A 14,840-nucleotide genomic window follows, 5' to 3' on the forward strand; every position below is an offset into this window, starting at 1 on the left:
GATGAGGAAATGGTAATATATGATGCTAAAACGTATAAATGTGTTTGACTTTTTTGCAGTTGAGGAACAACAGAGAGAAAAAAATGGATAATCCGACCACCATGAAAGCAAGCACAATCCAGATAGTGAGGCAGAATCAAACAGGATAGGCAGAGACAAAGGACAGTTAGTATTGTTTACTGCATAGGAAAGCCACTATAAATCTCAGTGCTCTCTAAAATGCTCTCTAAACCTCAGTCACTGTTACCCGCTGTGAGCTTCCTCGGCTTTTTACAGTCGTGCGGCCAAGTCTGCAGCTCAGCTCAGTTCTGGACTGGGAGCTGTGCATGTGTGCGTGTGTGTGTGTCTTTCTCTTTCTCTTTCTGTCTCAAGAGGATGGGATTACTCAGGGGGATACCCAGCAGATCCAGAAACAAGTGTGAAAAGCCTATCAGAGACCTGTGAAAACTGTAGGCTGCACAGCTCCACATGGACAAAGTGCTGCTGTCCACTCTCTTTTCTCTCTCTTCGACCTCACCACTCTCCTTCCTTTCATTCTCACTTCCTTGCTCATTATGCTCCCCCATTTCCACCTTCTCTTTACTGACTCTCAAATCTGCTCCTGTGCACACCTTAACCAGTCCAATAAAGGTTGTAGGTTGAGATTAATCAAAGTGTGTGTCTGTGTTCTTTTTTACACACACACACACATACATACATACATAACCTATAGCCTGTACATCACTCTATTACCCAAACCTGCCATTAATCTTACACCACAGGATAGAATGAAAGAAAGAAACATTTCCTGTCTTTATAATATTAAGGCTGGTGACTTCCTTTTTAAATACTCACACATACCTACGCACTCGCACACTGTTGTTTTTTGTTTTGTTTTGTTTTAGGAAGCAGGGCTTTTAAACAATCATGGGTGTAGGGCCCAGCCAAGGTCACTTAAAGTTCTCATTATTCTGCCATAAAAACAGGAATGTAGGTACAGTCTGTACCTGTCCAGGCTTTTTGATGCAGAGGGACAGAATTACTGTCAATTACAACCTCCTGTATACTTCATAAATATTCTGATATTTATATCCTGCTAGAGACTGAAAAATATGTAATCTATTTTAAATCCATGCGAATCCCACAAGACAAATGGAGGCAATGCAATAATCCTTCATGCTAAACTATTGGGTCCACCCTAGGGCCACTTGCTGCCACCTAGTGTGCATTACATTTTGTTACTCTGCAGTAATAAACTACGACCAACATTGTATTGTTTGAGTAAATGTTACATTTATTCTTTCCAGGGGGAAATAACTCTGTTTACATGTGTTACAATAGAAAAAAGGAGGGTTATAATCAACAATGACAGGTATTGAAACTGACTTAAAGTCTCCAGATTTTCACATTAAAATAAATACTGTTTGTAATGGAGTGATGGGAGATGTACAGACAAATACACAGCCAGCATTTACTGCTCAAGTGATTATCTGTGTGTGTGTGTGTGTGTGTGTGTGTGTATGCGTGTGTGCATGCATGCCTTATTTGTGCATATGAAATCCATAATAGGACGTCCTTCTCTCCTGTGTAAACTTTTTCCTCCCTGGAGCTTGTGGGTTTACAAAGTGGTCATCTTTGTGCTGAGAGCGTGCTCACTTCTTCCCTTGCTTTTCGTTGTACTCCAGGAAGAAGTCATTACAGGCCACAGTAAGAGCTCCAACCAGTATGATGAACTCAGTGAAATCTACCTCGCCATCGTTGTTGGAATCTAAGTCTCCCATAACCTTATCCACTGCCTCCTTATCCTGGGCATTCTGCATGTGTGAGGATAGAAAACAGAAAAAACTATGAAACGTGCGAGTGTGTATATTTTGCATCCCTACGTACGTATATTTACCTACTTACCCCAAGGTAGTTGCCGAGCTCGGTGGTAAGCATTTCCTTGAGCTCAGCTCTGCTCAGTGTATATTTGTCCCCCTCATTTCCAGAGTACTTATGAAAGGTCTGGATCATGAGCTGCATGGCATTCTCCAGCGTTGAGGCGTTTTCTGAGTTGGGGAAAGACATTCTAGAGAAGGAAAAAAAAAAAAGGGAGGAAGGAGAAGACAGCAAGAGCATGTCTATGTCAGTACTCTGCCTCCAAAATATGCTCTCAAGCATAAAGGACAGGTCAGCTGCAGATCAATACAGGTTACAGGGACTCTATTTCTTGTTCTTGTACACATACTCTCTCTCACACACACATACACACACAATGTTCGTTTTTGTCATAGACACACTGTGCCAGGTAGATGATAAGCACAAAGGATAGCATGTGGGACATATCACATAGGTACAAGCTGATGGTGTCTAGGAATATCTTTCTAGTGTCGGAAGAGTTATTTGGCAGAGTTGGAAACCCTGCCCAGCCCAGGTTTGCTCTGAGTGTTTCCTCAATGCCAGTGCTCCTGATAAGATTTTTCTGCAGATAAACTGATCCCCAATCTGTTTGCTTCTTTGCTCCAGTAAGAGGACCTCTGGGAGTCCGAACATAGTGAGCAGCCAGACATGTGAGCCAGCTGATAAGAGTGAAACTCTAAGCTGGTAAAACAGCCCAACTAGTGGAAGAGATGAAACCCGGACACACAAAAGCAATCTGATCTGGCTTTACTTTAGCTCCAGCAGATGGCAGAAGACAGACAGGTGTAAGTGCTTGCATTTCCTGGACCTACATCACCTCTGAACTGTGAAGACTTTTCTTCAGTGTCAATCACTTCATCTTACACCAGTTTCTTCCCTTAGACACAGTGTTAAAAACTCATGAATCAGTAGTGAAAAAAAATCAAACAGCTGTTTCTTGCTGTTGCCCTGATGAGATAAATAAATATTCCATAGGTTATCATTGAATAAATGGAAAGCTCTTCCTGTCTATGCTGGTGGTTTGAACAATGACTATGAACAGGCAGTCCACCAAGACACTAATGCATCTTTATGCATTGGCTGCAAACAAAGAAACCTATAATGTAAAAACAGTCAGAAACTATCTATGATAAATGCAGAGACAATTTTCAGCATTGAAATTTGTTTACATCTTCCTATTTATGTTGCTTACCTGAGCAGAGGACAAGCACTGGCCTGGTAGTCAGGTGAAGAGAGAGTAGGCAACGGCGACTGATGAGCAGGACAACGTTTTAAATACACCTCTCACTCCACCCATCCCACTTCTCCGTTCCTTGTCTCCCTCCTTCCACCTGTTGCACCTCTCCTCCTTCCCACCCCCAGCATCCCCCTTCTCCTCTACTGTTTCTCTGTTTACACATCAGACACCTGCTATCCACTCAATGGACCCAGATAAAACGCACTAGTGATACAGTAATAAGCATTAGTTCAGTTGAAGTACCCTTAGTATGATGAAAAGACACCCCACAAGAGCTATTATATACATTAAATGAAGTCATGTGGTTCTGAGATGTCATTCTGTATGGACATAACTTCAAAGATACTGAGTCTCATGAGTTTGAGAGACATGAAACAGTATTTCTTGAGCACAATGTGCAGCAGTGTACTGACAATGACATAAAACTACTTAACAGCTCACCATTGTGACAATGGATCATCCTGCTACCCTGTTGTGCAACAATTTTTCACTTCATGTGCATCAAAACAAAAACTCGGGAGAAGGTGTTTATCTGCTTACTGTACCAAGACAAAGGCGAATAACTTGATAACTCTCCAGATTTGTCGAGTTTTAAGCAGCAAAACGAATGTTAGGTAAAGTATCTGGGTAGGATGTTTACAGGATTTGGCTGATATTGTATCTGAGGGATTAGTATGGCACCAGTGAATAAAGCCATTACACCTGGCAGCCATGCAGATAAATCCATATACAAAGAGTTCGCAGAACACATACAAAGACGACCATTCAAATGTAAGGACACACGCACACGTGCACACTTTCACCTAACACATTTACCTCACCTCAGGTTCACATAATACTCCAGATGCACACACAAAACATATGAAAACTACAATACAGACCCTTTCACAGGCAAAAAAACCTTAATGCTTTCTGGCCATTATTATGCTTGACCTAAAGCAGTATAATGGATACACTAAAAAACAAAAAAGAAAATGTAAATGCAAAGGGAAACACACATAATCACTTCAGTGATTTAGAAGATCATACAAACAACCTCAGTTTAAGGCAAAAGATTTACAAAACGTACACTATCAGTCAAAAGTTTGGACACACTGTTCCATTGAATTGAATGAGAAAGTGTGTCCAAACTTTTGACTGGTACTGTAAATGAATGTTTAAATTTGCTGTCATGTCAGATGAGTGCATCTTGTTTATGTGCCATTGCTTATACTGTGTCTGGTAGTGGGGTAGGACAGTGTGTGTGCATGCTTATAAACACTGTATGTTGTATGTATAGTGTTACAGAGCAGAAAATGATGTACAATAGGAAGTGTATACTGTAGGTCAGGATCGGGTTGCAATAGTTAATACATGTAAAGTTTAACTTGACAAGTGAAGCTAAATTTACCAAATGTTGCTGGTAGCTATGGAAGAAACAGGTATCAATGCAGCAGTGACTGTAGGAAAATGTCAAACCATATCAGCAAAACCTCTGTAGACACACTGTATTTCTATTGGGTTTTCCAGCAGAAATACAGTGAAACTGTTGAAATCCAAATACAAGGAAATGATGACTACACACAATATGGTTTTAGTATAAAGCTTTTATTTTGAAAATACAGTAAGTATTTTTGTGTACTTGGTATAAAAAAGACATGTCCAGCTCAGAGTCCTTCAATGTATCCTTGACAGTGGAGAGAAATATGATGTGACTGAAAAAGGTGTCAATCTGGACAGACATTAAGATGTTATTCAGAGCATTATACTTGTTGATTAACTGAATGAAAATGATTAGGAACTGTAATGAAAAAACACATACATGATGGTTGGAACATTTGGAAATTTTAGATGATCCTTAAAAATAATCAATTGCTTATAACTTGCTGATCCACCAAACACTGCAGCTTCACAAGCATCTATGATGCTTCTGGTTTGGATCCACACTGGGCCTCGCTGTAAGCGCTGGCCAGGTAGCCAAGCAGAGTGAGGTATTCTGAGAAGCTGACCTTTCCATCGTTGTTCTCATCCAGGCCTCGCTGCATTTCCTTAATGGCAGAGGAGCTGTTTGTATCCTGAACACAAAGGGAGAGACAGAACCAAGCGGGATATTCTGAGACGCATCATGACTATTACATCCAAAACAAAGGTAGAAAAAAAGTTTCTAATAGACTGATGAATTATATGTTTACAGTAAACAATGACAGAGTTTTGTAGGTCCTTACCTGCATGATGCCACCTAGCTGTTTCTGTACCAGTTTCTGGAAGGCTTTTGAGTCTAGGTTTTCCTTCCCTCTGGCAGAACTAAGAAATGTGGTCACCACCGTCTTAAGGGCTGACTCCATATCTAAAGAGAGAAAGGCAAAATCAAAATGGAGAGAGAGGAATTTACTGTGAGAAGTAGCAGGAAGAGATATGTCCATATCTCATACTGTTAGTTACACTAACAGATTCCAGGAACTTTATTTCTATGAAAATATAATATATATAATATTTGGGTCACGGGTAGATAAGTTTCTCAGTTATTCTTTTGGATTGCAAAAAGGAAAAATCTACATAACACTGGAATGTGTATGCACAGCTAAGTTTAAATATTCACTATTAATTCTGTGCCATCATATTATATCCTATGTATTTAAACTGAGTGCTTGTGATATCCAAACTTTTAACTTCATTTAAAATGTCTTGGGTGATGGAAAAAGTACTATTGACCGAAAATACAATTATTTAATTTTTAAAAATATATTGTTCCATGCATCAAGGGGTATAATAGCAAATTGTTATTTAAATATTAGATGTCAGTTGGATAGGATAATTCTTGCTGTTAGACAGATTATGTTTTTAAATTGCATTAGATATAAATATCTTTGAACATATCCCCTGAACATAAACATGAGAAAGGTGAGACCCACAAGTGATGTCAGCATAAAAGAAGAGGGGCAGGGTAAATGGGGAAAAGTAGGGGACTGAGCCTGGAGACTCTGAGGTAGGCAGAGCAAGAGAGAGAGGGCGTGATAGAAGGCTGAGGAGGAGGGCAGTTTCTGCGGTAAACACAATGGGGGCTGTGATCTCTGACGGTGGACATATGATCCCCAGAAGGCAGCGGGAGGCCACAGGTTCAGATTACTGCCTGCTGTCCGTCTGCTGCAGCATACCTCCCAACACACTGCAGGAATACACTGCATTCTGTGCATGTCTTTGCAAGTACAAGCTGAAAATCACCGAGCCAATCAACCAGCAATAATGGATTAAAACAAGACTAGAGCTATCTAAAATGCACATTTCTATAATGCAGCCAGAATCAAAGAGCAATTTTAAGCTAAATCCTTGGCCAAACATTTGAGACATGTTTGTTTAGGTTTTAAGTCATATAACTCTGTTTTTAATAGCATGTCTTTGCAGGAAGAACAGGAACAATATGAAAACACATTTATGCTTTTGCTGGATGTCAAATCTTGCACAACAACAAAAGCTAGCTCACAGTTCCACACTGCATGCCAATCCACACCCAGAAATTAAGTTGAACAAATAATGAAATTGAAGATGGCTGAATTTAATATAGCTGCTTCAGGGGTCATGCACGCTGGCTCACTGTCCCACTGTGTTACTACAACCCAGAATACAGCCATCATTGATGTTATTAGCAGCGCCTGTGCTTTTGCTACTGTGACAAATGTCTCCAGTGAAAAACTGCTATGGTTTCACAAAGCAATGTAGTACACAAGCTACTGACAGCTGCAAAAATAAATAAATAAATTACATTTTCTGGGAAATGGTGAGAGAGCTCCAGGAAAGTCTCAGAAACAAAAATATATATATGTATTTTCAATCATTTTGCTTTTTGCTTTGTCCGTGTGAGGTTCAGGTGACTAGTACATTTCCAAAGACCCAAGCTGTCCCCCAGTTCTGCACTCTACTCAAAATAAAGTATAATCAAAACTGTCTAAAACTACAAAATCATTATTTTTAAAATATGATGTTAATGTACTTTATTCCTCCAAAATACCATGAAGAGGAAGTGAAGGAGCTAAAGCGGCAACAGTTGAAAAGTAATTGTCAATTGTGGTAAAACACACAAAAAAAAAAGATTAATGTGTATTTGTGACATTTAGTTGCAAGAGACACTCAGAAGTGTAACTGACATTTATCATGGCACATATTTTCTGTCATAAATCCTTTCTGGTATAAAATAATTATTTTTGTATACTAACTGCACAAACAAACAGTTTACTAGAACAATTACCACACAGTATATACTGTATACAATTAGTCTGCAGTATAAACATATGTCATGGATCTTGAGCATGTCAGTCATTTGCCTGGTATCATCTGTGCTAATTTTTCTGTTGTTAATAAAGATCTAAAGTTGATTTCTTGCATGACAACTACAGAAGCAATACACTATGACAAATTTACATTATTTACATTAGCGCTGTATGTATATTACTAACACACAGTATGTCATTAAGTCACAGCTGATTACATGTATAGCCTACTTACTGCAAAAGCAATAGACTATGAACAGTCGTGGCCTAATGGCTAGGGTGTTGGACTTGTAACCTGAAAATTGCAGGTTTGAGTCTCAAGTCCGGTAGGAATTGTTGGTGGCACAGAGTGAATAGCCATTGCCCACCCTCAATACCACGACTGGGGTGAGACCCTTGAGCAAGGCACTGGACCCCCAACTGCTCCCTGGGCGCCACAGCATTGGCTGCCCACTGCTCCGGGTGTGTGTGCACGGTGTGGGTTAAATGCATAGCACAAATTCCGAGTATGGGTCACCATACTTGGCCATGTGAGTCACTTTCACATTGAAATGTGAAACTGTTTATTTTCTCATATGGAACTGAAACATTCAGAATGTAAATGTTAAAAGGTACAGCTAATAACCTAGTGTATCCTAACAGTTCAGTCAATAGATGCGTTCTTTAGTTTTCTACTCCCATTTAGCATTCTGTTATCTCAACAAATATGATTTCCAAGGCAACTGCAAACAGCAAATAAAAGATGTGAAGAAAACCTGCAGATACTTGAGTTGAGTTGAAAAGTATCACAGCAGTATGGGGCAAGACCTTGCTGCAGGATTTTCTATGTGTATTGGAAACTGCAATGAGGCAACAGTGGTCACAGGATGGCTAATGATGATTGGTGCCTGGGGGTGATATTGTAACTGTAGAAGTTGGTAAATTTCCCATCTGACACAATGTCACACTTCAATGCTCACACTGTGCACCTTCGTGCATGGTCTACACGCAAAGATAGAGAGAACGAGAGAACGATAGAAAGACAGACACACACACACACACACACACACACACACACACACACACACACACACACACACACACACAAAGAAGGACGACACCATTTTTAGAACTTCTGGTGCATTAACCTAATTACTGGGTGAGTGAGAGCAGGCAGCCAAACCCTGGATTCAGTTTCATGACTCCTTGCCATACCAGCACACACACACAACTCTTTCCTATATACAAGTGAGTATCTGTCATCAGCATGCCGCTCATAATTAATTAATAGGTTGCTATAATTGCCCGGACACCTTCCTAACACCCTGCATAAGATGAACAACAGAATCATAGTCTGTATGTTTTTGCATCTGTACAGGCCATTTATCGTAAAGCCTGACAGGCCTGCATCCATTAGTGTCTCTTCTCAGTGTAACGAGATGAACATGAAACCTAGAAAGCTTTGGTTCAGAACTGGAGACATCAGGGCCACAGAATTACAAATGGGTACAAGGGAACATGCAGTACAGTTTGCCTGATAAAAGCGAAAGGTGGCCTCGGTGGGAGCTAGTGCTGAGTACACATGTAGTTCGCATTCAGCATCTTAGACATGCACTGCATTCAGATTCACAGTGTTGAGGTTATGATTATAATGACTCAAGTATAATGAATGATTATTTCAGGCCTAGTTCACTGTTTTGTTATAAACATTGTACTTCAGTGGTTTCTGACCTTGATATCTTAAAATAAAGTCTAAGTGTAAATGCACCCATTACCCATACAGTATGTATATGTCTTATGACCACGTTAACAAAGGGTAAGTCAAAAAGAATTCCAAGTGAAAAACAAGAATTTTAATTGATTTTCCCTATTGGCATTAGATGGATTAGAATTTGGTTAATTAAATATTTCTTTTACTATGAAAAAATTATGTAAAATCAAACTAAGCAGTCTGATTCTCTGGCAGAATTATTAACTATTTAAAGTTAGAAGGTTCATTTGGGCATACTTTGTACTGTTGTTTTTTCTGTAGGCCTGACGTTGTCAACGTAAATGAGTCCTGAGTAAATACTCATATAGGTGAGTGTTGAAATAGGCTCTAGGCTTTACAAGTACAAACCAGTTTTCAGGTACATCACCGCCCCCCCTCCCCTCCGCCCCACCGTCCTCCCACGGATCGTTATTCTTCAAAAGTTTCAAGTGACCGATCGGCTCCACCCTGGTCGTGTTGTGTGCATTGGGTGTGACTGAATATGAGTATGTTACCTGTCATCGCCCAGGTCGGCATTTTTCCTGCGTGTCATTTACCACACCAGGTTGAACCTATTCAAGTCTCGCTTGAATGGGGGTTAGGGGTGTCTTATCATTGACATTAATAATAAAAACTGATAAGAGCCAAATCTGACCATGATCATCCGGGACTGTCCAACTACATGACAGCAGCTTCGGCGCATATGCCAAAACTAGTCCGCGCCGTGCGTAACGGAGATGTCGAGTTTGCACGTATCCCACATTTAGCCCTATCTAATCCTGACAATTTGTCGAGCGACCAGAGGCAGGGACGACACACAGCAAATAAATAAGTAAACGGGACTCGAGACTCTGGTTTCTCTGGAAGTGTAAAGGGACTGGGGTTAGATTACCGAGGAGAACCCGAGCCCTGTGGCCACCAAGCTGGGTACTGACAATAGAAACGCTATCAAATTATACAAGATTTATGACAGTGGAGGAAATAAAATAAACGGATTATTTCTAGATTGCCCAGAAAGCAGCTTGAATCGAGGCAGAAAAACAAACACACGAACTACAATAACCAGTCACTTAAAAAACTCAGTGCAAAAAAATTAATAATCAGAATAAACCAGACTCACCGTCGGGACAGGGAACAAAAAAGCAAGGAACTATTTTAGCAACTGCTCTCCTTCTTTCTTGAAGATCCTCCTCTTCAGTCGTGGGCTAGATTAACCAGTAACACATATCTTTTCCGTGATTTAACTGTTCACTCCAGCCAACTTTTTTTTCATTGTCATAGGGCGTGTGCCTGGAAGAGAAGGAATGTGGAAAGAGGCGCAGCTTAAGCAACACAACAGCTTTCAGCAACATTTTCTTAAAAACATATTCACCGTTTAAGAAAATAGATCAAGTTTTATAACGTGATTTCACATTTGTTTTTCAGTGTGTCTGTTTATCAGCTATATGGGCTGCTTGCACATCCATCCAGACCTTTTTTCTGGTACACACTTTCTCTGAACATGTAGGAACAAGCGCGTGTTCATGTTTAAATGCGCGTTTTTCTCCCAAGTTTTCCCAATAGACAGATATACTCAAGCCACACCCTGAGACATTTCTCATTTGTGCAAAGAAATTAAAAATACTATTTACTAGAAATGAAACTGATGAACAAGGTGATAAAGGAAGTCCTGGGTAGTAGGGAATACGGTCGTTTAGATTTTATTTCCACATTTAAACACCAGGTCCTACTCTGACAACACCACACCTATGTTTGTTTCCTGCAGATTGGTGATAAACAGCACTAGGCATATCTTCTAAGAAACATTCAAGCCTACAATACAGAGTGCTAGCACACACACATTCTCAGCTTTCAGATAGTTCGTTGCCATTGTATAATCCTCTAGCAGACCTGTAAGCACAAGCAGATGTGAATGTGTGGGTGTGCTGGGAAACAGCTTGGATTAGTTTGAATATTGCTGAAATTGTTTAATAGTATTCTGTTTCAGAGTGTGTGCCATCTTGGCGGCTGCTGGTGAGAAGATAAGGTGAACAGAAAATCAGACTACTGAGAAAAACAGAGAATCCTGCAGTTGAAACTGACTTTAGGGTGTTTTCCACTTGGCTGATTTCCAGTTTTTTCACACAGGCACACACAAATCAGTAACAGAGCTGTAAGAGAGTATCCAAGGACACTCTATTGGCTGAAACCCCACATGCTTGCTTGCAAGAAACCCAATCAGCTGCCAGAACTCCAGGAAGTTGAGCTCTCCATCATTTGTTCTTGCCCAATGAGCTCATAAGTTGGTCAATGACAGCAGGGCATTCTGCAGGAAAACAGGAAAACGTGTGAATCCAATACTAAAAACAGTCCTGACAGTCATAGTTTATGATCCAGGATGTTTATATATTAGGTTATGTGTGTGGCCAGAAGAGGCAGAGGTAAACCTACACCACTGTTATATACACAAGTTAACAAATTTATGCAACCTCAGCAGATAAGGTTTGGCACAAGGGTCTTTGGCTCTGTCACCATCTAGTGGCCTCTGACTTTATTTCAATTCTTCATTTAAGTAGAAACGTGGAATTTTCCACATGTACAAAGGCAGCCCTGGATTCTTTGTTTGGCCTCTGGAACCGCTACTTTCTGTGTTTCTAGTTAAATACGCAGATCGAATACATCCACTGCTATACAAGCGTGAAACAAAGTTTCTGAAGGGTAGCAAATGTTTTTTTTGTAACAAACCAATTGTTTATGTCTGACGTTTAACATGAAACATTAGATGCATTTATATCTTGATGTGAAATTTCAGCTCAAGGTCACAGGCAGGAATGGAAAGAATAAAACATTGTAAAATACTCTGTTCAAGTACTTCACTCAACAAGACCACATGGCTTAAAACTGCCAGTATAAAGAAGACACATAGCCTTTTGAAGACCAGTATGACTAACACTTAATTATATGGTCAGAGCAAAAAGGGCCAATGTGGCAACCAGATGATATCCATTTTAATATGAATACACCCTTATAACTTTTTAAAAATTTTTGGCAAATACAGATGTTCTGAACAAATGCTTCATGACTGTGCTGTAATGGTGCAGTTATTCTTTAAAATCCCATTACAAGACAAAAAACAAGGTTTTGTCTGTCTAAATAGTCTGGTATCCTCAGCCTGTATGTGGATCTTAACCACTTCTTCCTCTTAAAGACGTAAATCATAATCAGGTCATGGATGTGTACTTTTATTACTAAAAGGATAAGTGACTCCCTAAAACAGCTGGGTACTGTAATGTTAAGCAAATTCAACTCAGAAATGAAGATATGGGGCATTTGTTTGGGAACATTTTTAGTCGTAAATTCATTTGATTGAGTATATATGGAAGCAGGATGATGTAAGTGTGAGTCATGTTCTTGGCAGTGATGGATCATGTCACCAGGTACAATTGTGTGTCTCCCTAATGTGCTTTAAATAGCTTATGGACAACAATGGATCTCTGGCACATAAGCTGTATCACACTATGGCTGCTACAGTCAGGTCATTGTGAGTTTTACTGCTTTTGGCAAGAAAAGAAATGCAGAATATCACCAGACTTATGGTGTAAGCAAGCCAAATAGTACTATATACTAATTTTAGAATATACTCAAGACTAACAATATAATATAAAAAAGCAACCCAATCAGAGTAGCCAGGGTTAGTTATCTAAGATCCAATTATGGACTGTAAATCAGCACTTTTAAAAATAAGTGGCTAAATACTTAAATGGGTGTAAAATATATACCGGAATGAAAAACCTCTAAATGCTATTATAAATAACAGAAACAACTATATTTATACAACTATGTTACACAAGTCTATAACTGCATTCCTGTCCTTACCTTCACAAAGTTAGGGAGTTTTGTTGTGACCAGTCTGCAGAACTCCGACTCTGAGCATGACAGAGAAACCGTCACTGCCAGCATACGTCTTGAACTGGGACACCAGCACACCAATAGCAGGCTCCATCAGGAACTGCAGGGCAGATAGTACAGTATTTGGGCCAACGTTTCTGGAACGTTAAAAATGGTAAAAATTCAAAAAAATCTAACAGACTCACCAGCTTGTTTATGCATCTAAGTAGGTTGTTAGAACACACACCTGGTCCTTTTTGAGCCTTGCTGTTCTGGGTAGGAACATAAAATTATTCTTCAATTTCACTTCTTATATTGACAGGTTATGTTCTGGGTATATACCAGCATATTATTCACTGCAATGAGTAAAATCTAAACATGATTTGCATATTTACATGTAACTTCAGTCATAGTCAGAGATTAGGGATTTCTAGATGAATAACCTTATTCACAAAAACTTCAACTAACTTAAACTGGATTTAAGGCAGATTAAACAATTACAATGTGTGTGCACAAATAGTTTCATGTTTTGCTCAGTTCATGCCACTGCATGGACAAAAACCACATTTTTTGTGTGGGTGAGACTGCTGCAGAGAGCAAAAAGAAAGCAGTAAATCAGATATAATTGCACAGCATGTGTTGCAAAAACTTTTGAGAATGAGGCACTTGGGTTTCATCTCAGAAAAGTAATATTATTTAAGCGAAAAGTCTGACAGGAGGTGCACAATTGGCATATTAGGGAGGCAGTTAGCGCTAACAAGCACAATGCCTTTATCATCCAAATATCCCCACACCTAGTTTTCTTGTCTCAGCTGTTTGACACACACAAACACACAAGCTACATCCCCATACACCTGAAACAGCAGTATACAGTCCCCCACCTGATACTCCCTTGGCCATCATTGTGGAAAGAGAGCAGAGCTAGTAAAATAAAATGAATGGTTTACAGAGAGGACTGAGAAATCACAGTATAACAATATATATAGTGGTATAAAAGCATCAGGGTTCTCCATGGGGCAATGCTCCTCGCATATATGATTGATGCTGCGGGTGTATCTGTGTCTAAGGACTTGTCTATATTTCAAAACATAAATCATACTTCTTTAATTTCCTGATTGCCTGGTGTACACTCATTCATCATTTGGCCATCAGAGAAGATGCTTTTTAAGCTTAAAGCATTTTCATAAAGTAAAAAGAAGCATGGGGAGAACCAGTGGTCCTTAAAGTCATACACTCATATAGCAACACCACATGTCTAATGTCCCTTCACAGGCTTTATTAGGTAACTATTTATGACAGAGAATGCACGTCAGGGAACATAATTGGACGAAACTTTTACACAGACATAGGAAATGGATGCACTGGTACTTTTTTTCTTAAATTATCATGGAAGCCACTGTACACTGCAGCAGTTTTACAATATTTAAATGTGTAAGGGACATGGTAAAGTTACAAATTTTAATGTCTAACCAGCCTGATGCTCCAGTTGACTGACAAACAACTCACAGCGACTGAATGACTTGAAATCATCATAGCAGATTTCACCCTTTTGCTCTCTTCTTTCGCTCTCCCACTATCAGCCCAAGAATCTAAAAAGAATTGACAGCAAAAAGAGGACACAGGGACATTAGTCTGGCAAATCCACTCATGGTGCATGGACAGGACAATGACACAATGTCTGATGATATAAGAAACATTTTACAGACTTCATTGACTTTCAGCAGAAACTGGTAACATAATTGCTCAATCATGAAATTATTATTAAATAAAATCAAATAACTTACTTTCTTTCTTAAGATGCAGAACAATCAGGCCTTGTAACTCCAACAAAATTCCAATCCAAAGGTAAAGTATGAACGAGATGGGGAAATTATTGCATCTAATA

At 39.5% G+C, this 14,840-nt stretch overlaps 2 protein-coding genes and 1 pseudogene across 2 annotated transcripts; all 3 read right to left on the minus strand.

Annotated features, from left to right (window-relative positions):
- Positions 1 to 1,419: 1,419 nt before the first annotated feature.
- Positions 1,420 to 3,111, minus strand: s100t (S100 calcium binding protein T). Its single transcript, XM_026317694.1, has 3 exons — positions 3,071 to 3,111; positions 1,885 to 2,047; positions 1,420 to 1,793 (listed from the first exon to the last, which is right to left on the minus strand). The coding sequence occupies exons 2-3, from the start codon at positions 2,044 to 2,046 to the stop codon at positions 1,632 to 1,634; spliced, it is 324 nt and encodes a 107-aa protein (XP_026173479.1). The 5' UTR covers position 2,047; positions 3,071 to 3,111; the 3' UTR covers positions 1,420 to 1,631.
- Positions 3,112 to 4,686: 1,575 nt separating this feature from the next.
- LOC113136698 (protein S100-A16) lies at positions 4,687 to 10,366 on the minus strand. Its single transcript, XM_026317714.1, has 3 exons — positions 10,209 to 10,366; positions 5,320 to 5,441; positions 4,687 to 5,169 (listed from the first exon to the last, which is right to left on the minus strand). Exons 2-3 carry the CDS (start codon positions 5,437 to 5,439, stop codon positions 5,014 to 5,016), a joined length of 276 nt encoding a protein of 91 aa, XP_026173499.1. The 5' UTR covers positions 5,440 to 5,441; positions 10,209 to 10,366; the 3' UTR covers positions 4,687 to 5,013.
- A 503-nt stretch (positions 10,367 to 10,869) lies between these two features.
- On the minus strand, positions 10,870 to 14,538 carry LOC113136738 (protein S100-A11-like; annotated as a pseudogene).
- Positions 14,539 to 14,840: the final 302 nt, after the last annotated feature.

The sequence above is a fragment of the Mastacembelus armatus genome, chromosome 16 (genome assembly GCF_900324485.2).
Source record: "Mastacembelus armatus chromosome 16, fMasArm1.2, whole genome shotgun sequence".
In the NCBI taxonomy this organism is placed as follows: Eukaryota; Metazoa; Chordata; class Actinopteri; order Synbranchiformes; family Mastacembelidae; genus Mastacembelus; species Mastacembelus armatus.

What these genes read in the sequence shown, in the direction of transcription:
- s100t (XM_026317694.1), bottom strand. Translation starts at nt 2,046, where the DNA reads ATGTCTTTCCCCAACTCAGAAAACGCCTCAACGCTGGAGAATGCCATG. An exon ending in AGCTCGGCAACTACCTTGGG is followed by an intron (nt 1,794 to 1,884) that starts GTAAGTAGGTAA and finishes TCACACATGCAG; the next exon opens with AATGCCCAGGATAAGGAGGC.
- LOC113136698 (XM_026317714.1), bottom strand. Translation starts at nt 5,439, where the DNA reads ATGGAGTCAGCCCTTAAGACGGTGGTGACCACATTTCTTAGTTCTGCC. An exon ending in AGCTAGGTGGCATCATGCAG is followed by an intron (nt 5,170 to 5,319) that starts GTAAGGACCTAC and finishes CTTTGTGTTCAG; the next exon opens with GATACAAACAGCTCCTCTGC.